This window comes from Phoca vitulina, unplaced genomic scaffold (genome assembly GCF_004348235.1).
Source record: "Phoca vitulina isolate PV1807 unplaced genomic scaffold, GSC_HSeal_1.0 scaffold10, whole genome shotgun sequence".
In the NCBI taxonomy this organism is placed as follows: Eukaryota; Metazoa; Chordata; class Mammalia; order Carnivora; family Phocidae; genus Phoca; species Phoca vitulina.
In genome coordinates this window covers 24,092,600-24,116,496 of record NW_022589713.1, presented here as the reverse complement: position 1 = coordinate 24,116,496, position 23,897 = coordinate 24,092,600, and the positions used below count along the sequence as shown (strand labels likewise).

At 41.0% G+C, this 23,897-nt stretch overlaps 1 protein-coding gene and 1 long non-coding RNA gene across 2 annotated transcripts in view; one reads left to right on the top strand and one right to left on the bottom strand.

Annotated features, from left to right (window-relative positions):
* ACP3 (acid phosphatase 3) overlaps positions 1-9,099 on the top strand; it is a 44,848-nt gene extending 35,749 nt beyond the window's left edge. Inside the window, exon 11 of the mRNA XM_032409208.1 lies at positions 8,465-9,099. Within this exon, the coding sequence (XP_032265099.1) occupies positions 8,465-8,583 (119 nt within the window). The 3' untranslated portion in view covers positions 8,584-9,099. The remainder of the gene's footprint in view (positions 1-8,464) is intronic.
* The window catches only part of LOC116635294, a 43,209-nt gene extending 28,948 nt beyond the window's left edge, over positions 1-14,261 (bottom strand). The window contains exons 1-2 of the long non-coding RNA XR_004300130.1: positions 14,097-14,261; positions 8,776-8,884 (exon numbers count right to left, since the gene is read on the bottom strand). This is a non-coding gene — a long non-coding RNA (uncharacterized LOC116635294). The remainder of the gene's footprint in view (positions 1-8,775; positions 8,885-14,096) is intronic.
* Between the last annotated feature and the right edge of the window lie 9,636 nt (positions 14,262-23,897).

Genomic DNA, 23,897 nt, shown 5'->3' with positions numbered 1-23,897 from the left:
ACCATCCTCAAGAGTGGAATGTGCACATCCCTTCCCAACTCTGAATTCAAAGACTTGACTTCAGCAGTGTGAAATTGGTCATGGTGTCAGAGCAGGAGCATTTTCACCACAGAAATCAGCATATGCCACACATCAAAGTTTTATTTTTTGTGTTTTTGATCCAGTTTACTAGCACACCACTGGTTTTAGCTCATAGGGAGCTTATTAAGAGTCTATAGCATGAGGGGCGCCTGGGTGGCTCAGTCGTTAAGCGTCTGCCTTCGGCTCAGGTCATGATCCCAGGGTCTTGGGATCGAGCCCCACATCCGGCTCCCTGCTCAGCGGAGAGCCTGTTTCTCCCTCTCCATCTGCCTGCCACTCTGCCTACTTGTGCTCTCTCTCTCTCTGTCAAATAAATAAATAAAATCTTTAAAAAAAAAAAAAAAGTCTATAACATGAGGTGGTCTCCAACAAAGTGAATTCAATAACTGAACTCCTTTAAGGAAAAAGGGTTAGATTTGTTCTGTGGTCTCAAAGAGTGATGCTTGGGGCAGCAGGTAAAAATTTCAGAAAGACTGTGATCAGTGTTGGGTAAAAATTTCAGAAAGACAGACTGTGATCAGTGTTGGGAAATTCCTGGAACAGGAAGTCCTATTTGCCTTGACAGAGACACCATTAAGCAGGCCAAAGTACACAAGGTTATAGGCATTGAATGATTCCTTAGTAGGGCCACAAAATTTAGCAAATAAAAGTATAGGGTGCTCAGATACATTTGAATGATAGCTTTAACTGCTGGATTTTTATATGTTGGGGGGGAAAAAGATGGTTACAGAACATTTCGGGTGTCCTGAGAAAGCCAATACAGAAAGCAGGACAGACCATTAAATACAGGACAAATCTTGGACAGGCAGAATGCCTGGCAAACCCGCCACCCATGAAATCCTACCCATCCCTGTGAGCAGTGTTATTCACCAGTGCTAGTAGACCCAATCAATTTCATTCTCCTATCAACTAAATTAAGCAGAATCTTTGCTGGGAAATTCATAAGTCTAAGTTCCATACTATGTTACTTGAAAATGATAAAATTCTTTCTTTAGAAAATACTTTCTTGGGACTTTCTTGGGTGGCTCTATCGTTAAGCATTTGCCTTCAGGTCAGGTCATGATTCCAGGGTGCTGGGATCAAGCCCCGCATTGGGCTCCCTGCTCAGTGCAGAGTCTGCTTCTCCCTCTCCCTCTGCCACTTCTCCTGCTTCTCTCTCTCTCTCTCAAATAATTAAATAAAATCTTTTTAAAAATTTAGAAAATACTTCCTTAATTCCAAAATTTTACTGACACTGTCAGACTTTCTTTGCTAGCCCTCTCCCAAACCCTCTCTCAATCTCCAACATCACATATTTAGTGGGAAGGAGAATTACTGGTGGGAAGCTCTAGTTTCCCCTTATAATCTTTGTAAAGCTGAGACTCTGCAGTAAATATGCACATGCCCAAGGCAAGATCCAGACCTTTTTCCTCCTTGACTCTTCAGACAATGCCTAGAATCTGGTACCTTCAGTCAAAATTTACTAATTGAATAAATGTTCAGCCCTGGGTTGTCTGGGTGGCTCAGTTGGTTAAGCGTCCCACTCTTGATTTCGGCTCCGGTCATGATCTCAGGATTGTGAGATCCAACCCCAGGTTGGGCTCCCTGCTCAGCAGGGCATCTGTTTAAGATTCTGTCTCTCCCTCTCCATCTGCCTCACCCACCACTCTGTCTCTCTCTCTCTCTCTAAAAATAAATTAATTAACCTTTAAAAATAAATAAATAAATGTTCAGCCCTTCATACTTAGCCTGACCTCTTCATGGCTGGACCCAGATATCAGAAGCCTAGAACCTAATTGTTCAATAAATAGGGGAGAAAAGCTATTAATGAGCCTCAAATGTGACTGTACTATAAAGACCCAGTCACTGACTACATATACATATGTATATGCCAATTTGTCTATGTTATATGGTTGTTTTCCACATAGTTACCTTGGCATTCTCTTGTTCCCCCATTGCTATTTAGAGCCCCTGTTCCATGATACCCCTTCCAGCACTTCCCCTCCCTCAGAGAGAAGGCCAATTACAGCACCTGTTTCTCATTCTTGTTGCCACTATCATCAGTTTCCCAGGACATGTGTCATCATTCATTAATGACATTGGGAACTTGCTTTGGTATACACCAACTCACTCCTTACTCCCTGTCCTCATCTAGGCAATTCTGATATCACAATAGTGGTCCATCCCATACCCTGCCCACCACAGCAATATCCAACCTAGATTAAACCAACCACACAGTTTCTGCATTCTGATCAGCTGAGTGAAGCAGAAGCCTATTGTTACCACTGCAAATTAGGAATATTGAAATTTCTATTCCAACCCCAGCTGGATCTTTCAACACTGCTTGGCAAACATATTCACCCTTACTGGACTCTTTTCCTATATTCTGCAGGAAAGCCTTGTTATTTTCCCCAAACTTTTAATTCCATCTTGGCTTCTTTAATTCTTACGAGATATCCTGAGAAGAGCAAGATAGTCCCTTGAAACGTCTTTTAGGTTCTCCTGTCACTACCTCAAAATATCTTAGTAGCCCGAACCTGCCTTTTCTGCTGCCCCTCAGGAAAACATGTTCCTCCTTGAGTTACCTAACTCCTTTCCTCAAGCATATGATCCCACCCCTCATCTCCTGGGACCTCGATGAATCTTAGCTTCATTTTACTTCCTCTGCACTGGCTTCCTTCTACTAGGAACATGCCCAAATCTCTCATCAAAGAACAGCTTCAAGCACCTGCTCTCACTTTCTTCAATCCCAATTTTCTTGAACTAATCATTTACATTCTGTATTTCCTCATCTCTCTCTCACTCCTGAACTTTTCGAAAAAATTACGTTCTTCCCTCCATCTCTCTTTGGAAACATCCCTTTTGAAAGTCACTGGTGCCTAATTCAGCAACTTGTCTTCATTTTCCTACCAATATCACATATCCCCATTTTACAGAGAAGAAAACTGAGCCTCAGAAAATAACATGCCACAAGTGGTAGGGTCAGGATTCAAGCCTCACACTCGTCAACACCATAGTTCTACTGTATCATTTTCCTTCTCCATCCTACACTGGCTTGTTGACTATCCATCCCTCTGGGACAAAATTCCCAAAAATTAAATTAGTGGATCAAAGAATATGAATATTTAATAAACAGTTGCTATTTTTTGAGTACCTATTATGTACCTAATAGGTGCCTATGGAGGAAGCATTAAGTCTGCTGAGGAAACAGTAACAAGACAAGAAAATTGTCCCCATGTGACCTAGACCCCTTGGCGAGGTGGGGGAGGGAGGCAGGCAAGGAGGACAGGGAGATAAAGAATTAAACAAGCCCTAATGGTTTTAAGTATGGTGAATACTATAATAAAGGACATATGGGAAAGGCAATTCGCTTAAGTCTAAAAGGTCAGAGAAGACATTTCAAAGGGGGTGATGTTTAAACCAAAGCCTGAAGGAGAGAAAGAATTAACTGGGTGAGTGGAGGTGAGGAAAGATGAAAATGTTACAAACAAAAGAAAATGTGTAGAAGCCCAAAGGCTAGAGACAGCATGGGGCATTTTAGGAATTAGAAGGAGTATGTCTGGTTAGAGCGCAAAGATGCTGAGGTGGTGGGCATTAAGTGTCTCAGGTCAAGTTGAGTAGCTCTGGCCATTAAAAGGTTTTAGGCAGAAAGGAGCACCTGGGTGACTCAGTCGGTTAAGGTCATGATCCCAGCGTCCTGGGATGGAGCCCCCAAGTCAGGCTTCCTGCTCAGTGGGGAGTCTGCTTCTCCCTCTCCTGCCCCTCCCCCTGCTTCCTCTCCCTCACTCTCTCTCAAATAAATAAAATCTTTAAAAAAAAAAGAAAGGTTTTAGGCAGAGGACCTATGACGGGACAGGCTTCTTGTTTTAGAAAGACCTCTGCCTTCAGTGGGGAGCATGGCCTGGAGAGCAGTGGGACTGCAGGCAGGGAGCATGGCTGGGAGGCTGTTGCAGTCATCCAAGGATGAGAGTGAGGGCAGACTTGTTCAAAGGGGAGAGAGGAAGTGTAGACAGGACTTGGGGAGTAACAGCAAGAGGAAGAGGCTTTTAATACTTATTGCCAAAATAGTTTTCAGAAAAGGAGTGCTGATTCACACTGCCTTCAGCAGCCTTCTCGTGTTCCCATGTGGTGAGAGGGCTTTCAGTCATTTCCACCACTGTCTCTTTGCAGTAAGATACGACGGATCACTCCCTCTTTTTCTCAGATTCTAGAACATTACTCTGTCAAACTCACAAAATCCTTCACAGTACAAGGTAGTGTATAATTTAAAAAATTAAGGAGAGAGAGGGAGAGAGAGAATCTCTCCTGAGTGTTTTCTATGTCCTCAGACTCATACCTTCCTCCAGCCCCCTAAATGATCAGGTCCTTGGTGCCCTCACTCCACCCTCCCCATGGGCCACTATTACCCAGGCCTTCATCTTCTACACCTACAATCCTTATTTCCATGTCTCCATACAGAAGACCTGTTTTTTCCAGCTGCCTATTGACCCTTTCTACGAGGATAATAAGCCTACATTTGAAATGAAATTTATTATCTCCTCCACTCCAAACTGACCCTTTTTAATGTGTTTCCAATCTCAGTTCATAGCCTAATCATCTTCTTCACCCAAACTAGAACCCATGAGTGGCCGTGATTCCACTTCTCTTTGACCAGTACATTTAGTCCACGACAGAGCCTGTCGGTTCTACTTCAGGAGTATGCTAGAATTCCCTCATCCGCATCGTCAGGACCACATGTCCAGCACTGAGCCCTCAGTATCTTGTCAAAGGCATTTCTATAGTCAGCAGGCCTAGAGTGTCTCCACCATCCTATCTTTCTCTGCAGTTGTTTTCTTGTTTTAAACACAAATTGGGCCATGTCACTTCCATGTGTCATACTTGTTGATGATTTCCACGTGCCCCATGACAAACCAGACCTTCAAAGACCTAGGCCCCAACCTACCTTTCTGGTCTCAACTCACCAGGAACTATACTCAGCCACGTGCAGCTGCTCATTGGCACTCTTGTGCAACTCATTCTGTCTCATGGCAAAGTCTTATTTACTTCAAAGTCCAGCTCAAATCTTAGCATTTTCTGAGAAGGCTTTCCAACCTCTTTCTCTTCTAAATAGAAAGCTTTGTATTAATCTCAGCTTTTTCTCTACTCCAATGGCAAGTCTTTTACACTTTTATTTTACTATTTATCACATGATCTCATAATTGTCTATCTGGTTCTCCCACTAGATATTGATGATCCCAAAAGCAGGGATCATGGAACCCCAGAACCCAATACTGGGTTAGGCCAATAGGTGGCCTAGCATATGGTGTGTGCCCACTGCATGTCTGGGAAAGAATGAAGGAGGAAAAAAGTTTGGGAAAACATATTCCATGGGACTACTATGACAACATAGCCAAAAAAATTGAAAATAAATTTCCAAATACAGAAAGTCACCCATGAACATTAATTTTAAAGATTCATTAGTCTCTGCCTTCTTCCCTCATTTCCATTTATTCCTTTCCTTCCTTCCTCAAGTCTATTCAGTTCCCTCCACCTTTATATTAACTCCATTCACAGTGGTAATGGCACCTGTCCACCAGGATCTAATTTTATTAATATTCACCTTCTCATGATGCTAAGAGGCATCCTGACATCATGAGAAAAGCACTGAACTATGAATTGAGAACCTGTGAGTTCTAGATCATTAATTCTTTCCACAAATATTTATTGAGCACCTGCTATGTGCCAGGTACTATTCTAAGTGCCTGGGATACATTCATGAACAAAAAAGACAAGATTTCTGCCTTCATGAAGCTTATGTTCTATTAGAGGGAGAGAGGGATGGGTAATAAATAATAAACATAATAAATAAATACTTTGGAAGGTGAGAATCCCAAGTGCCAAGCTGGGGGTTGGTGTGGGGAAGGGGCATATTGGTTGCACCTTTAAATAGAAAGCCTTCACTGAGAAGATGAAATTTGAGGAGTGCCTGGGTGGCTCAGTTGGTTAGGCATCTGACTTTTGATTTCAGCTCAGGTCCTGATCTCGGGGTTGTAGGATCGAGCCCCACATCGAGCTCCAGTTTCAGCAGGAGTCTGCTTCAGATTCTTTCCTTCTGCCCTTCCCCCTGCTTACTCGCTCTCTCTCCCTCTCTCTCTCTCTCTCAAATAAATAAATCTAAAAAATAGAAGAAGATGAGATTTGAGCAAAGAAGGTGATGGAGTTACCTAAGCAGAGATTCATGAGCAGAGCATCTAGGCGATGGTAGCAACTACAGCAAAGGCAGTAAATGGGTGTGTTTCTGGCATGTCTAAGGAACAACAAGAAGGCCCATGTGGACAAAAGAGTAAGTGAAGGGAGAGTGGTAGGAGAGGAACTCCAAGAGGTTAATCAGGCCAGATGATATAGTCTCATAAACTGTTATCATTAGGACTTTGGCTTTCATTCTGAGTGAGATGAGCATTCATTGCAGGCTTTGTTTCAAGTAGAGGAGTGTCATGATTTGACTTGAAGTCATTTGGCTGCTGTGTTGAAAATAGATTGTAGGGGAGAAAGGATAGAAACTAGGGAACAAGTCAGGAGGATGTTGTAATAATTCTGGCAAAAGTTGATTATGGTTCAAAACAGGGCGGTGGCAGAGAAGGGGAGAAATCCCTGGTTTCTGGATATAGTTTTTGGTAGAACCAACAGGATTTCCTGACAGATTGATTACAGAATGTGAGAGAAAGAGAGGAGTCAAGGAAGTTTCCAAGACTTTGGGGCTGAGACGCTAGAAGAAGGAAGTTTCCATCAACTGAAATGGGGAAGGCTGCAGGAAGAACAGAGTTTGGGGTAGGGGAGGACACAAGGGAATCAGGAGTTTAGTTTTTGGACTTTTTGAGATTGAAATGCCTATTAGATGTCCAAGGGAATATGTCAAGTACACAGTTGGATATATGAGTCTTGAGTTTGGGGAAGATTTAAATTTGGAAGTCATTAGTGGGCAGATGGTTTTTAAAATCATGAGACTGATAAGCCCACATATTCCAACCCAAATACAATTATTTGCTTATCCTTAGCCAAATTATCTAATCCCTCTACTTTTTTTTTTTCATCTCTGCAATGATAAGGTTAGGTTAAATAAGTGATTTTCAACTGTGTTCCATGGAGCACTAGGGCTTCTGTAGACAGAGCTGCCAGGATCGGAGAGATGTTTGCTCTCCTACTGTCTAAGCCAACAAGCAATCCTTTATTTTTAGTGAAGATCAGACATACATTTAGAGATGGTACAAATTTATATTTGTGATGTATACAGTATCATGGACTAAGGTGTGTGTGTGTGTAAGGTAATTTTCCAGATAAAATAATGAATAGCATCTCATAAAAAATGACCCCATATATCTTTCCATGACTGGTCAGCTATGAAAGGGATATGTATAAATAAAGGTACAGATTAGCAATAGTACACAGTTATCCCAAAAATGCTTGCCGTTGTTAACAGGTACTCAAGGTTTCCTCTCTAAAAGATATTTACTGAAAATCATATTCAGAAGCTAGAAGATGCTATTCCATTTCTTTTAGACCCAATTAATGATAGTATTTCCTTTGACCCTGAGACCATGAGCAATTGATCATTTTAACTGTATAAAAATGCATGAAGTTAATGCTGGGAAAGGACCTTAGAAATACTTTAATCAAAAAAAAAAAAAAAAAAAAAAAAAGGCCAGAGTGGGGAGTGCCTGGGTGGCTCATCAGTTAAGCATCTGACTTTGGCCAGGTCATGGTCTCAGGGTCCTGGGATCCAGCCCTGCATCAGGCTGCCTGCTCAGTGGGAAATCTGCTTGTCCCTCTCCCTCTGCTCCTCCCTCTGCTTGTGGCCTTTCTCTCTCTCTCTCTCTCTCTCACATAAATAAATAAATCTTTTATTTATTTAATCTATTTTTGTAAAGATTTCATTCATTTATCTAAGAGAGAGAGAAAGCATGAGCGGAAGGGCAGGACCCTGAGATCATGACCCAAGCCAAAGGCAGATGCCCAACCAACTGAACTACTCAAGCACCCATAAATAAATCTTAAAAAAAAAAAGAAATCGGGGCACCTGGGTGACTCAGTCATTAAGTGTCTGCCTTCAGCTCAGGTCATGGTCCCAGGGTCCTGGGATCGAACCCCACATTGGGCTCCCTGCTCAGTGGGAAGCCTGCTTCTCCCTCTCCCACTCCCCCTGCTTGTGTTCCCTCTCCCGCCGTGTCTCTCTCTGTCAAATAAATAAAATCTTAAAAAAAAAAAACAACACTATGCTGATTTCAAGGTTGCTTCAGAAATGCCATTGAAGTTTACAATCAAGGCACTGATGTGTGCTCTTCCTATTTTGCTCACCTATTAATTTTACAATCTTTATATTTTCCTAATCCATTAATTTTACATTATTGCTTTTCCAATTTTTCCACAGTTCTAAGGGTCACCCTTGCCGTTGCCTTTTGCCTGGTGTCTGGTGTCCTAGTGGTGCTGCTGTTTACCCTCCTCCGCCACGGGCCCTGCTGGCACAGGGACCCCTATCGGAACATCTGAATAGATGGCTGGCTAAGGCCAGACACACCGGACCATCCTCCTTGGACACAGCATCTCTCAGTAATGCCTCCTTCGAAGGACAGGCTTTCACCATGTGGACATCACCCTCCCCACACCCTTCCTTTCGAGCCTCTCTAGAGCAGGGTCTGAGCTCATAGAGACTCAGGGACTGAAGAATGAACCCCAGGTTACCTGGTTAGGTCTCCTGATGGTTACACTCTTCATTGTAGTGCAGGCTTCTCATTCTCGGCTAGAAGGAGGCTCTTCTGCAAAGGATAGTTACACTCTCTGGCATGGATGTCTAGAAAGAAAGAAGAAATCGAACTCCAATCAGCCTTTTTCCTGCAAAGAGCAAAAGCTTACAATGTGTGACAAAGACATAGATTAAAGAAGACTGGAAAATGAGGACAATTAAACTAGAAGTAGTATCATGTAGGATGATTCTTAAGAAGTAAGACCCAATTAGAAGGTATAAATAAATCATTTCTTTAGCTGTTAAGTAGATTTAATACAAACATGTACACACTCCTGAAAAGAAACTCCTACCCAGTGTTTGGTAGCTAACAGATTTCTGTATGTGCATATATGTGCTAAGACACATACATGCACATAGCTGTATTGAAACTGCCTTAGAGAGAGGTATTTCATTCTCAGAACCTGTAATATCAACTACTGTAATGGTAGCTCGGGTCATTTTCCCCACAACTTCTATAATGGGAAATAACTAGAAATTCCAGGCAGCCACGTTTCTTCTTTTTTACCTCTACCATCATCAGACCTAGATACTTTTATAGTTCCGATTTCTTTATTTTATCTTAAAAGTAAGAGATTTACTTTGATGAGAACTCTTCATGGCCATGATGAAATAATAATGTATTTGATCACCACAAATAGATCTGAATTTCTCAAGTGACAAACTAGAAAGAAAAGTGAGCTGAAGGTTGATGACACCCTGCCTCAGCTCTGCCCTGGCTTCAGACCAACAACTTGGAACAAGCTATTTTAAGTCTTAAACCTCGGTTTCGTAATCTAAAAATGAAGAGTCTGGACTAGATGAACATAGAAGTCACATCTAGTTCTCATGTTTGGTGAACACCTGTTCATTTCATACTATGGACTGGTCATTGTCCAAGCAAGCACTTTCATGAATGATACCATTGCATTTAGCCTGAAATGTATTCTAAACAATCTTATCCCATGCTGAGCCTTTAACCATCCAGTTGGTGAGAAAGTCAGTCTCATTCATTGGTAGGGTTCTTCACCTTCTCAGGTATTACTAAAGGTCCCAGAATGTAATTGGTGGGAAGAGTTGGATAAGGGTCCTAGTCTAGGCTGCTGTCCACACTGGTCTCCAGTAAACACACTGTCCATTCCCACATGGTCTCCTGAAGGTAGGCAGAGGACATCTGTGCATGGCTTCCAAGGCCACACACTTGGACTTCACCATCCTGACGTTGTCCAGTCCCCTTCCTGGGGTGATGCCTATAAACCAGAAACCCTCCTAGAACCCTGCCCCATCTCTTAGTCTCAGGAATCTTCCTCTCCCCTTGGATTCCACAGGTTTCTCCTGTAAACTTCAAGCACTTACCTCTATCACTTTCTATATAATTCTCCCTGAGCCAAGGCTATTGCAAAAAAAAAAAAGCCTGCGAAGGAGGAAGTTGTGTTCTCTTGCCTGGCAACTGCTGCTTCCTCCTGCAACACAAAAGGCACGTAGGCAAAGAAATGCAAGATCTGGCTTCATTCTCAACCTGGGAAGGGGAAAAACATCTATAGCAGCAAGAACAAAGGACAAATTACTCTCTCTGTAAAGTAGCCAGCCATTTTAGTAACGAGACCATAACATCTTATGCTAATAAGTCATGAGATTTGAAAATAGAAGTAGAAAATAGAACCATAAGTCATGGATTTTCTTACTTACTTAACAAACATTGATAGAGGACCTATTTGCTAATCACTGACCTAAATCCTAAATTGTCCATCCCTAATGTGATTATTAAGGTGTTTGACCCCAACAACAGCCTTACACAGGGTTGATAGAATGTAAAAGTAAAAGCGTTCACAACCTTTCCCTGATATCATCTTTTAATACTGGCAATGGCTAAAAGGACCCCTACTTTCTATTGTTTCTGGAATTTTTTTTGAGATTTTATTTATTTATTTATTTGACACAGAGACACAGCGAGAGAGGGAACACAAGCACGGGGAGTGGGAGAGGGAGAAGCAGGCTTCCCGCTGAGCAGGGAGCCCGATGCAATGCGGGGCTCCATCCCAGGACCCCGGGACCACGACCCAGCAAAAGGCAGACGCCTAACGACTGACCCACCCAGGCGCCCCTGGATTTTTTTTTTAATATCCCCCATTTCTCTTCCTTTACCATCTCTTGATTATTGTAAAGAAAGCTCTCACTCCCAACTTACTGTTTCTTTTACCTTCCACAGAGCTGCTCTGTTGGTAAACACTGTAATTGTTTTTCATAGTTCATGACAGAATAAAAAATCACAAGTGAGAAATGATCTATAGTGACAAAGAAGAGAACACAAATGCACTGTAACATTCCTCAGGAAATAAGCTAATCATCCATCTTTTGCAGAAAAATATGCAAATTCCCTCTACTGATGAAAGTGATCTTTTCAGATGGGTTGGAGAAGCTCGGTTGACACGAGGATAAATATTGTTTGAAAGATAACTACTAGGATTGAGATAACTTCTGCTCTGCAATGTATTGCCCACTTTGGGCAATTTGAATCAGTATAGAGGCCTTTGTACAGGATTAGAATAATGTAGTAATTACCACATCAATGTAGGAAAATGACCTAACATAAAAAATATCAATATACATGTAGAAAAGTTCTAAGGAAATTGTAGGTAGAGAATTCCTAGCTAGAATGGCATTGCATAAAGAAATTATTAAGAGAATATGATTATAAAAAGAATAATTTATGGTATTAAAAGAGTACAAGCCCTAGAAGCAAACATTTTATTGGAAGTCATTCAACCAACAAACTTTTTTATATTAGAAATGGCATTTCTTCTCCCTGAATTCAGTCATGTTCCCTATTCTCCCAACTTCCTGTTCTCACTCTGTCTTGTTCTAATATTGCTAGCATTGATCCTTTCTTCATTGCCAGGGGAGTTTCTTGGCAAGTGAAAGCCAAAATGTGAGTTTTCTCCTTCAAAACTCTCTTTATAGAAACCCCCTTTGAGTAGTAATGGATGTGTGCTACATATTGATGCTTTAGACCAGGGCTGAATAATAGAAACACAATGCAAGCCACAAATAAGGACCACATATGGGTTTTAAAATAAACATAAAATTAATTCTAATAAAATTTATTTAACCCAGTGCTCTGAAAAAAAAAACACTTCAACATGTAATTAGTCTTTTAAAAATTATTAATGAGATATTTTTCAGTTTTTTTTTAAAGTATTTGAAATCTGATGTGTATTTTACCCTTACAGCACATCTCAGTTTGAACTAGATACATGTCAAGTTTCAACAGCCGTATGTGACCGGTGGCTACCATATTAGACAATTACACTTTAGACCACAAGATGACAAACTTTTTGAAGCAGAAAGAAAGTTTTGGATTGTTTTTTTTTTTTTTTTAGTTTTTTTTAATTTGCAAGATTCACTTTCAGGTTATTGTGAAGAAAAGAAAGTCATCTTTCTTATATGTATACATCTGACTTTTTGTATGTGTGCTGAATTGATCAAGGATTTTTCTGAAATGTTTTATTTGCAGACCTGTCTTAACAGCAGCACCCCAGACTTGTTCCAAAACCATCCAATACTAAATGAACTAGTTCATCTTCTTATAAAATTTCTAAAGAAGGAATCTGACAACACACTTAGAATATAAGTACTGTTAGATTGGGGGAGGAGTGCCTTTTAAATTTTTTATTAAATTTTTTGTTACAAGTAATTGTATTTAAAACAAAAATAAAATCATTAATACAGAAGGGTATAAAATACAAGGTAAAAGTTCTTTCTACCCACTTCCATTCATCAGAGGCAATCCTGTCAACAATATCTGGTTTTAGTTCTTCTAGTGACTAGCATGAATTTTATGAGCTATACTTATACCTAGATTTTCTGAAATTTCACATTTTTCACTGCTCTTATAATGCATGGTGTCCTCTTTCTTGTACTATTTTTTTTTCATTTTCTTGAAGTAATTTTTTTTACATTTTTTTTTAAAGATTTTATTTATTTATTCGACAGAGAGAGAGACAGCAAGAGCAGGAACATAAGCAGGGGGAGTGGGAGAGGGAGAAGCAGGCTTCCCGCGGAGCAGGGAGCCCGATGCGGGGCTCGATCCCAGGACCCTGGGATCATGACCTGAGCCTAAGGCAAACGCTTAACGACTGAGCCACCCAGGTGCCCCTCTTGAAGTAATTTTTTAAAGGATACTTGAGCACTAAGCTTTCTGATTCTGACATGTCCAAATATGTGTGTATTTTGCCCTTCCACTTACCTATCAGTCAGCAAGGTATACATTCTCAGGTTGAAAACCATTTTGCCCCAGAATGTGAATGTAGTATTCTGTTGTCTTCTAACATACAGGACTGCTGATGAGAAGTCTGATTGGTATCATTCTCATCCAAAGTAAGTAATCTGGTGTTGTTTCTTTCTCTTCTTTTTTTTTTCTAAATCTTTTTAAGGTATTCTTTTTATCCATGGAATTCTGAAATTTCACTAGAATGTATATAGGCATGTGTATCTGTTTCCTGTCTAATTAAATCTGGCTTACACTTGTCTTTGACTCAAGAAAATTGTATTCTTGAACTTGAAATTCCTGGATTTATCCTCCATGCTCAACTTCTCTCACCTGTTTTCCAGCTTTTTAATATTTATCTACATCCTAGGAAATTTTATTTTCCAGAACACTAATTTAGTCTTCAGCAACTCCGTTCTTTTTTTATTTCTAAGAATATGTTCCTATTTATTGATTGGTCCTTTTTCATAATGGCCACTTCTTATTTTATGAATGTAATCTATTCTTGAATCCTTAAGAATCCTACTTGGGGGGCGCCTGGGTGGCTCAGTTGGTTGGGCATCTGCCTTCGGCTCAGGTCATGATCTCAGGATCCTGGGATCAATCCCCCTGTCGGGCTCCCTGCTTAGCAGGAAGCCTGCTTCTCCCTCTCCCTCTGCCCCTCCACCCGCCCCGCCCCCCCGCCCCCCGCTTGTGCGCGCTTTCTCTCAAATAAATAAATAAAATCTTAAAAAAAAAAAATCCTACTTGGAATTTTTTTCAAGTTCTCTTCTGCTCCCTAAATTACCTCTGTTTCTCGGGGCTCAGTTTTAATTTATTAATCTTGGACTTTCTCTTTCATGCTCTGGGTTTTTCTCAAATATTCAGGAATCATAATCCACAAATGAAGAATTCTATGCATTAGTAGGGATGGCTAGTCTTAATTTCCCTTTTAGTCATGTATATCTGTTTTCCCAACAAATATCTTCTTGAATAACTGCATTAAGATTCTCGTTTGCTTGGAATATTACTTACAATGTGATGAGCGAAGCTCCAACCTTATCTGTGGCTCCCTCAGAATGAATCACGTTCATCTCTTGCGGGTCTGACTACAATTTCCCCATTTTGACTTCTTCATCAGTTCAGTCTTATCTGCTTATCTTTGAAGAATTTCACAAAATATCTGATCTGCCACTGCCACTCTCTGTAGCACTGTTATGATTTCATTCTTATTTTTAACGTCTTTTATATTACTGCAGGAAAACATTGGGAGGAAGGGAAGTTAGGTGCAATAGGTCTTTTTTTTTTTTTTTCCCTAAACAGGAAACCCTGAGTTTGTTTTTCTAGCAAAGAGGTCTGTAATTGTGTCCATCAAAGTTAAGAAAGTTAGCCATGCCATTCAGTGAAGGAAAAAGAAAAAAAGACATAACGCTATGTACACAATTTAATTTAATCTCACCAACATTTGCTAAGTGCCCACTCTTAGAATGAAGTAGGGTACCTAGTTTCTCTCATATTTTTCTCTTTTTTTTAAGATTTTATTTATTTATTTGTCAGAGAGAGAGAGCACAAGCAGGGGAGTGGCAGGCAGAGGGAGAAGCAGACTCCCCGTTGAGCAGGGAACCTGATGCGGGACCTCGATCCCAGGACCCCAGGATCATGACCTGAGCCGAAGGCAGATGCTTAACCGACTGAGCCACCCAGGCATCCCTCTCTCATATTTTTCAAAGAGAATCTTAGCTCAAGGAAAGGTTAAGTACCATTGTGCCATTATTTGACATAAGGAATACAGTACTAAATTATTTGTAGACCCTGCCTTCATAAAGCTCACAGATACATAATTTCTTTAACTGGGTTTTCTGTTTTTATTAGCTTATATTATTTTTCCTTCACAGTGCCTCAAGGACTTGGCCCTTCCTTTGTAGTGCTGTCACCAAATTTTACCCTTCAGTATATGTCTGGTTTTAAACCACATGGCCTCCTCGTCCTTCCAGTTAATTTTGCACAAAACGTACATATTCCCCCTGAAGGTCGCTGTAGAAGTCTGGGGCTGTCTTACCAAGAAGGGGCCTGGTGGGCTGCCAGGGTATCCCCCAATATGAGAAACCTGGGAGCCTTGATGACTGGTGAACGAACACAGGACCCCATAGGCAACTGCTCCAAATGGGGACTGATGTCACCAGCTTAAAGTTACTGTCTCAGAAAGAGTTTTGGGAGGTGGGTTCCCTCCACCCCGGGGGTTCTGCAGCTGGTTCAAGACTGATTGAAACTCTGCAGGCCTGGAGGCAGCTGACAAGATGTGTTCCAGTGGAGCCAGGGACCTAGAACAGAGCACCTATAGGGAGAGGCAGGACCACAGGAGTACATGCATCTGCCTAACCCAAGCCGTAACCGACACAAATGTGGATTTTCTCCCTGAAGGCCAAGCTGGAGAAATCTGGACTGCCTTGCCAGAGTTGGGGTGCGCAGGATATCCTCCAGTAAGAGACACTTGCTGGATGGAGAAGCCGATACCCCATCAAACAGCTAGTCCAAACTGGGGCTGTTGCCAGTTTAAAGCTGCAGACTCAGAAAGCTTTGGGGGAGTTGGCCTCCCTCCTCCCTGTAGGCTCATTCTGGAGCTCCACAGGCCTGGAGTGCCCCACAGGCTAAGGCCAGCTGACAAGGTGTGGTTTGGGCCTGCACACACCACACAGTTCTGGGGAGCCAGCGAACTGGAAGAGTGCAGGTGTAAGGGTGGGCTGGGTCAAAAGAGAAGGCTGTTCCAGGTATCCGGCATCTTCCGAATTCCAATCTTAACCTACACAAGTGCACATATTCTCCCTGAAGTTAAAGCTGGAGGAATCTGGACTGCCTTTCCAGAATGGGGTCTGGCAAGCAGCCGGGGTATCCTTCACTAAGACATACCCGGGAGCCTCGATTATTGGTATAGACCTTATCCGGCAGCCAGTCCAGTTAGACTCCTCTGGGCAGTCTAAATTGCCTCCCTCAGAAAGAATTTTGCAGGGTGTGCTTCCTCCACCCTAGAGGCCATGCAGGTGATTCTGGACTGGCTGGGGTCCACAGGCCCGGAGGGCTCAGGGTTCCCAAGGCAGGCTGACGAGGTATGTACAGTAACAAGGGCCAGAACTGGAAGAGGGCAAGTGCCTGGAGAGGCCAAGTCTCATGGGAGCGGGCTGTTGGGGGTACAAGACATCTGCCTAATTCCAAGTCTTAACCAACACATATTCATATGCAGGCATACCTCAGAGATATTGGGGTTCAGTTCCGGTTACTGTAATAAAGCAAATTCTGCATTAAATGAGTCCATTGAAATTTTTGGTTTCCCAGTGTATATAAAAGTTATATTAGGGGCACCTGGGTGGCTCATTTTATTGAGAATCCAACTGTTGATTTCAGCTCAGGTCATGATCTCAGGGTTGTGAGATAGAGCGCCGCATTGGGCTCAGACTGCTGAGTGTGGAGCCTACTTAAGATTCTCTCTCTCCCTTTGCCCCTCCCTGCTCACGCGCTCTCTCTCTCTCTATAAAAAAAAGGGGGGGGGTATATTTATACTGTACTGTAGTCTATTAAATGTGCAGCAGCATTATGTCTAAAACAAATGTACATACCTTAAAGAACACTTGATTGCTGAAAAATGCTAACCATCATCTGAGCTTTCAGCAAGTCATAACCACTGATCACAGATCACCATAACAAATATAATAATGAAAAAGTTCAAAATATTGCAAGAATTACCAAAATGTGTGGGGCGCCTGAGTGGCTCAGTCGTTGGGCGTCTGCCTTCGGCTCAGGCATGATCCCAGAGTCCTGGGATCGAGCCCCGCATCGGGCTCCCTGCTCGGCGGGAAGCCTGCTTCTCCCTCTCCCACTCTCCCTGCTTGTGTTCCCTCTTTCGCTGTGTCTATGTCAAATAAATAAATAAAATCTTTAAAAAAAAAAAAGAATTACCAAAATGTGACACAGAGACACAAAGTAAGCAACTGATGTTGGAAAGATGGCACCAATAGATTTGTTCAATGCAGGGTTGCCACAGACTTTCAATTTTTAAAAAGTACAGTATCTATGAAGCACAATAAAATGAAGTACGCCTGTATTCTTAAGATTCCTTTCGGACCCTTGTTCAAGAATATACATTGGTTTGATTCAAACTGCATTCTCTATAAATACTTGTTGATTTACCGAACCGATATTATTTTTGGTGCTAACTGGATCACCTTTTGATCAGTTTCAAGCTGGAGGGGTTTCATGAAGCCCCACCTCAAATTCATTGATTACAGAGACATTGCCAAACTGTAACTAAACCAGTAGTTCTCAAAACTTCAGTGTGCATAAGAATCTACAAGGATGCGGGGCGCCTGGGTGGGGCGCCTCAGTTGGTTAAGTGGCTGCCTTCGGCTCAAGTCATGATTTCAGGGTCCTGGAATCCAGCCCCGCATTGGGCTCCCTGCTCAGCGGGGAGTCTGCTTCTTCCTCTCCCTCTGCCCTTCTGCCCTGCTCGTGCTTTCTCTCTCTCTCTTATGAGCGTGCACTCTCTCACTCAAATGAATAAATAAAAAATCTTTTTCAAAATATTTTTTAAAAAAGAATCTACAAGTATGCTTGTTAAAAATTCAGATTCCCAGTCCTCAATCCCAGAAATTCTGATTTAGTAAACGTAGAAATTTGCCTTTTTAGCAGTTATCACATCTGATTCTGCTATAGGCTGTTCCCGACCTTGCTTTGAGAAACCCTGCTCTAAACTATGCAGTAAAGCCCTCAGGCTGAGCAGAACACTTACCTGCTACTTAGGTTTATCTACTCCATCAAGCGTCTGTGAAGTAGGGCACCTGGGTGGCTCATTCAACTCAGGTCATGATCTCAGGGTCCTGGGATGGAGTCCAAAAAAAAAAAGAGTCTGTGAAGTAACTCAGAGGTCTAAACTGCCTTAATTAAGTAGACATCGAAAATGTATTTTCAAAAAAAGAATCATAGAAGAAGTTGGAAACAAGCTCACATTTTGAAATGTAGTTTTAGTAAGTCTCACCTGAAGAATAGAGGAAATTAAAGAATTAAGGCCTATTAAAATTGTGGTTTTAAGAACAAAGAGTGATGGCTCTTCAAAAAGGTCAGCCATTCACAATTTGTGGTTCCCAAAATAACTGATTGTGTTATTAAATGAATAGAAATATGTTTACAGTGATCATATTCCCAGGCCCAAGCATAGGAAAAATAAACTTACAATGCAATAAAATATTTGAAACAGTAACTTCCCTGAAAAAATCTGGGGCAAATAGTAACCTTACCAAAGCTAAGTAAGTAACATACCAATACCAAAGCTAAGTTAAGTAACATACCAAAGAAAATTTAAAGCCAAACTTTATTTTTTTATTTTTTTAAAGATTTTATTTTATTATTTGAGACAGCGAGCACAAGCAGGAGGGAGGCGGAGGGAAGAGGGAAGTTGGGGAGGAGACAGAGGGAGGGGAGAGGAAGAGGGGAAAGTGGGAGGGGAGTGGGGTAGAAGCAGACTCCCCGCTAAGTAGGGAGGGAGACCGACAGGAGGCTGGATCCTAGGACCCTGAGCTCATGGCCTGAGCCAAAGGCAAATGCTTAACTGACTGAGCCACCCAGGTGCCCCTGAAGCCAAACTTTAATATGTAACTCTTTGTTGTTGTACCTTCTAAAAGAATTTGGTGGTACTTGTTAGTACCACCGTTTCCTGTCTATCTTCCATTCCCCTTACATACGTTGTACAAAGTAAATCATACTTGAATAAGATAGATGGGGGAAAATAAAACACATATGTCCCTTCTTCAATCTTTATAAGTGTATTTTTTCCTTTTTTTTGGCAATGTCTATTCACATATATGTCTGATCTACCTATAATCAAATTATTTTAAAATTTTATAGAAGAGGAGCCAAGTCTTTTAAGCCAAATTTTTGTCAAGTACTTATGTGTTAAATGTTACTATTCTTGGGGCGTGTGGGTGGCTCAGTTGGTTGGGTGGCCAACTCTTGATTTTGGCTGGGGTCGTGATCTCAGGGTCCTGAGATCAAGCCTGGTGTCAGGTTCCGAGCTGGGTGTGGAGCCTACTTAAGATTCTCTCTCTCCCTCTCTGCTCCTACCCCCCTCTAAAAAAATAATAATAATAAAATTTAAAAATGAAAAAAAGGTACTATTTTTCGCGAAGTGACTCAAGGAGAATATTATTCAATACCATTATCAAACATGGGGAACAAAAGAGAATAAGGTAGTGGAACCAAATTGCGTGGGTTCAAATCCATGCTCTGCCACTTACTAGCCATATGATCCTGGGCAAGTTATTTAACATTTCCATGCCTCAGTTTCCTCATCTGTAAATGGGAATAATTATAGTACCTACCTCAGAGAATTGTTATAGGAATAAACAGGTTAATATTTGTAAAGCGCCAGAAACAGTGCCTGGCACACAGTAAACACCATATAAGGGTTTGTTAAATAAAATATTGAATGAAGAGACAGGAATTTATCATTCCCAGCTAAAAATTTATGATTTTGAGTTTTATAAAGTTAAAAGAAATAACCATGAGATGTCATTTTTCATTAACTCTCTGTATAATCTTGAAAGCAGGGTTTTTTTTTTCCCCAATCTTCTTATACCACATCTTGAAATGACAACTATTATTAAAACGATGAAAAGTTTCATTTGGTGGAAGAATAAGAAAACTCGAGATCTTATTAAAAATATTACTTTGGTTGGGGATTTATTTCTGAGAGAATATAATATTCTTAATGTTCTCTGGAAAAATCAAAGCAACTAGATTTTAGCACAAGGTGAACTGCATAGAAAATAAAAGTCATTAAAACATGAAGATTCCACAGTGAGGCCAGCTTAAGTTATTACCAATTCAGTGGGAAGGTAGATACTGCAAACAAACCAAAAACAAGCAAATGAGTGGTTTTCTAAAGATCTGTTATCTTGTTAATGATAGAATAATTTCAAGTAGACTAATATTGAATATAGGTAGTAGATAGCTTTCTTTCTTTAATCTCTTGCTATAGGTTAACTTCTTTCTTACAATTATAGATGTGAATTACCTCCTCTGTGCCCAGGCTTCAATGACCTCAATGAAGCAGACATGACAATGTCTCCAAAATTGAACAGACTGCTGGTGAATGGGGGCCCTTCAGTAACTTGGTGATTTCAGGCAGGATCTAGTCATCCCCACGATCAGACGGTGAAGCAGCTTTTCCAGGCAGCGTTTGTGTTCTCTCTCCAGTGAGTCCACAGAAAATCATGAATGGTCCTTTCTCACAGCATGGAAATCCTGGGTAGAGTAGGCTACCAAGTTACTCAAACAATCACTTTGTTCATCTTCTTTTTCCTTTCTACACAGATCATATTCCTGGCCTCTCGAGGGTGACATTCAGTTCATATCATTCATCATGTACAAAATTACCTCCCTTGGTTTTCCAAAAGACTGACGGGGACAAATGGAGATAAGAAAAGCATTTATAATACTTTTAATGCAATGAAGTTTCCAAACATAAGACATTAAGAAGCTGTTATTTTCATAATTTAAACATTTTACCTTTATATATATGCAATTCCTAAGAAGTTACTCTTTGTTAAAATTTGGAAAAGTACCCATATGAATGGGAATTTGTGAACTGGGAACACCTTAGTTTCACTAAAGTAATTGATGAAACATTCCTGAAACATTCCTGTGGTCAAAAAAGAAATTTTGTACATTCGTTTAACGAACACTTATATGGCACTTACTATGTGCTAGTCCTGTGAGGTAGGTACGAATAGTAATATCATGCCCATTTTACAGATGGGGAGACTGAAGCTAAGTGATCTGCCTACAGTCACAGAGCTGGAATGTGGTAAGGATGGGATCTGAGCCCAAGATGTCCTCTTCTAGACAGCACGTTTTTAAACTGCTAAACCATACTACCTTCCTTTGAGGAAAAGTACTCAGGTAAGATTCTCAGAAAATCACATCACATCCTTATTTTATTTTTGTTGTGTTTCTTCTATCCAAAATGTCTCACTTGTGCGACGTTAATGCCTAAAGAAAATGACCGCTAAGATGATATGTGAGTCCCATTCAAGTAGAATGTCATTTTATTTTGGTAATTTCAAACTTGATGTCTCTTAATGAAATTGAGTTGGGTGTTTTTTAATTTTTTTAACTTTATTTAGGATAATAACATTCCTATCTGGCCATTTCAAAATCCCTGAAAGATTTAGGAAGGAGCTCTATCTATACTTACAAAATGTTATTCTCCTGATTCAATCTGACCTGCCACAATCACCTAGACATGACCTTAAAGTGCAATAGGATATGAAGATAAGATCAGATACTCTCACGATTTTATGAATGACATTTTGGGGCTGATATTCAAGTTAACGATCTAATATGTTGATGAAATAATCAGATACGGGTTAATAACTCAGCTCTCCCTTAGCTCCACTTAACAAAAAATTAGTGCTGAAAACTCCGAGTTGTTAGATCTCCCCCTCATTTCCAGGCTGCGAAACCACTGCCAAATCGTATCATCACAACTGAACAGCTGATTAGTATTGCAAGTCCATTATAAGCCCCTCAAAGAGTGCTAAACCTTGACACCAAATAAATAAATAAATAAATAAATAAATAAATAAATAAATAAGGACAAGTTTCCAGAAACCAGAGCACATGAACCAGAGCACATGACAATAAAGTTAGTCAACCTGATGAGAATTTACTTTTACCAAATTAACACAATAACTTTGTAGACCAGTGTTTTGTAGACCATAATTAATGATCCTTTTCGGGGAAACATGCTGAAATGAAAATATTACTGCTGCCCCATTAAAGATACATTGTCCTTTTGGAAGGCAGATATAGACTCTAAATAGTGTTGCCTATTTTAGAGCGGTCAAACATAAAATAAATTAATGCAAAGAACTGCTAGCCCTGGATGCTGGTCGAGTGACTATGAATAAGTGACTCCATTTCTTTTTTCTTTTTTCTTTTTTCTTTTTTTTTTTTAGAAAGAGAGGGTGGGGAGGGGCAGAGGGAGAGGGAGAGAGGTCTTAAGGTGGCTCCACACGTCCAGCTCGGAGCCTGACTCGGGCCTCAGTCTCACAACCCTGAGATCATGACTTGAGCTGAAATCAAGAGTCAGAAGCTTAACCCACTGAGGCATCCAGGTGCACTTAAATGACTCCATTTCTGTATTCCTCTCTCCTTTGTATTTGCAACCTCTACATGCCAATTTCAAGCATTTTAGCTTCATCTTCACCATTTGGGCCATAGGTATAGCATTCACGGCCTAATGTAGCTTTTAATTGACCCCTTTTAAAATATTATACTATACTATGTGTGAACCCAGAAATGTTTGCCATAAATATTCTAATATACAAGCCAAATATAAACTACTATAACCATAAAGAGTTGATTTGCGCACTATCTAAAATCACATGTGGCACATATGTATTTTAGGAACCACTTAAATAATTCAGCAGTCACTGAAAATATTTCAAGAGAGATCCATTTGGGGGCATCTGGGTGGCTCAGTTGGTTAAGTCATCAACTCTTGATTTCAGCTCACCTCATGATCTCAGGGTCCTTAATCTGAGATCTTGGGAAGCAGGCTGGGTACCTTAAGAATCATAGGCCAGGGGAGCCTGGGTGGCTCAGTGGGTTAAGTATCTGACTCTTGGTTACCATGGAGGTCATAATCTCATGGGTCCCGTGGTGGGCTCCTCTTTCAGAGGGGAGACTGCTTGAAAATTCTCTCCCTCTGCCCCTCCCCCCACTCATGCACTCACATGCTCTATCCCTCTCTCTCTCTCTCTGAAGTAAATAAATAAATATTTTTAAAAGATTTTATTTATTTATTGAGAGCAAGAGAGAGCATTAGCATGGGCTGAGGGAAGGGACAGAGGCAGAGGGAGAAGCAGACTCCACCGCTGAGCAGGGAGCCCGACACGGGGCTCGATCCCAGGACCCTGGGATCATGACCTGAGCTGAAGGTAGATGCTCAACTGACTGTACCACCCAGGCACCCCAATAAATAAATCTTTAAAAAAAAGAATCATAGGGCATTTATTGGACAATATACTTTGATTCTATGATGTTACTCCCCATAGTTCTTTAATGACAACAAAATGCCATGCAAATCTCATTATGTCAAGAATTCCAGAGTTCCCCTTCTCTGCCTGTTAATTTGCGAATTAATGTGAAGGATACAAAAGACATGTGGAACATGGTCATGGTCCTCTGTTCTGTTACTCTCTAATGACCTTCCCCAAATTTCAGTGGCTTGAAACAGGCATTTTATTTTGCCCACAATTTTATAGGTCAGGGATTCTGGAACAGTTCAGGGGAGAAACTCACCTCTGATCCACATGGCATCAAGTAAGATGGCTAAGACTGAAGGATCCACTTCCAATATGGCTTCTTCACCCAAGTGTCCAGTACTTCATTCAGTGTTCCTTGGTGACCTTTTCTCTCCATATGGCATTTCATCCTCCAGGTCCTCTTCATAGAGCTTAGTTAGGTTTTTTACAGCATGGTGGTCTAGGTTAATTGCACTTCTTACGTGGTGTCTTGCTTCTATGAGGAATAAAGTAGAAGCTGACAGATCATTTAAGGCCCATGCTCAGACTGGTATAGCATCACTTCTAACATATTCGGCTGGTCAAAGCTGTCACAGGCAGACTCAAGGGAATGGAGAAAGAGTCTACCTCTTGATGGGGGAATGCCAAGGTCATATACTGAAAGAGCATTGTAGGGGTGGGAACACTGCTCCCACCTTCTCAGGAACAGGCAGTCTGCCACACCTCAAAGAGCTTTTACTCTAAGGGAGGGATTCATAAA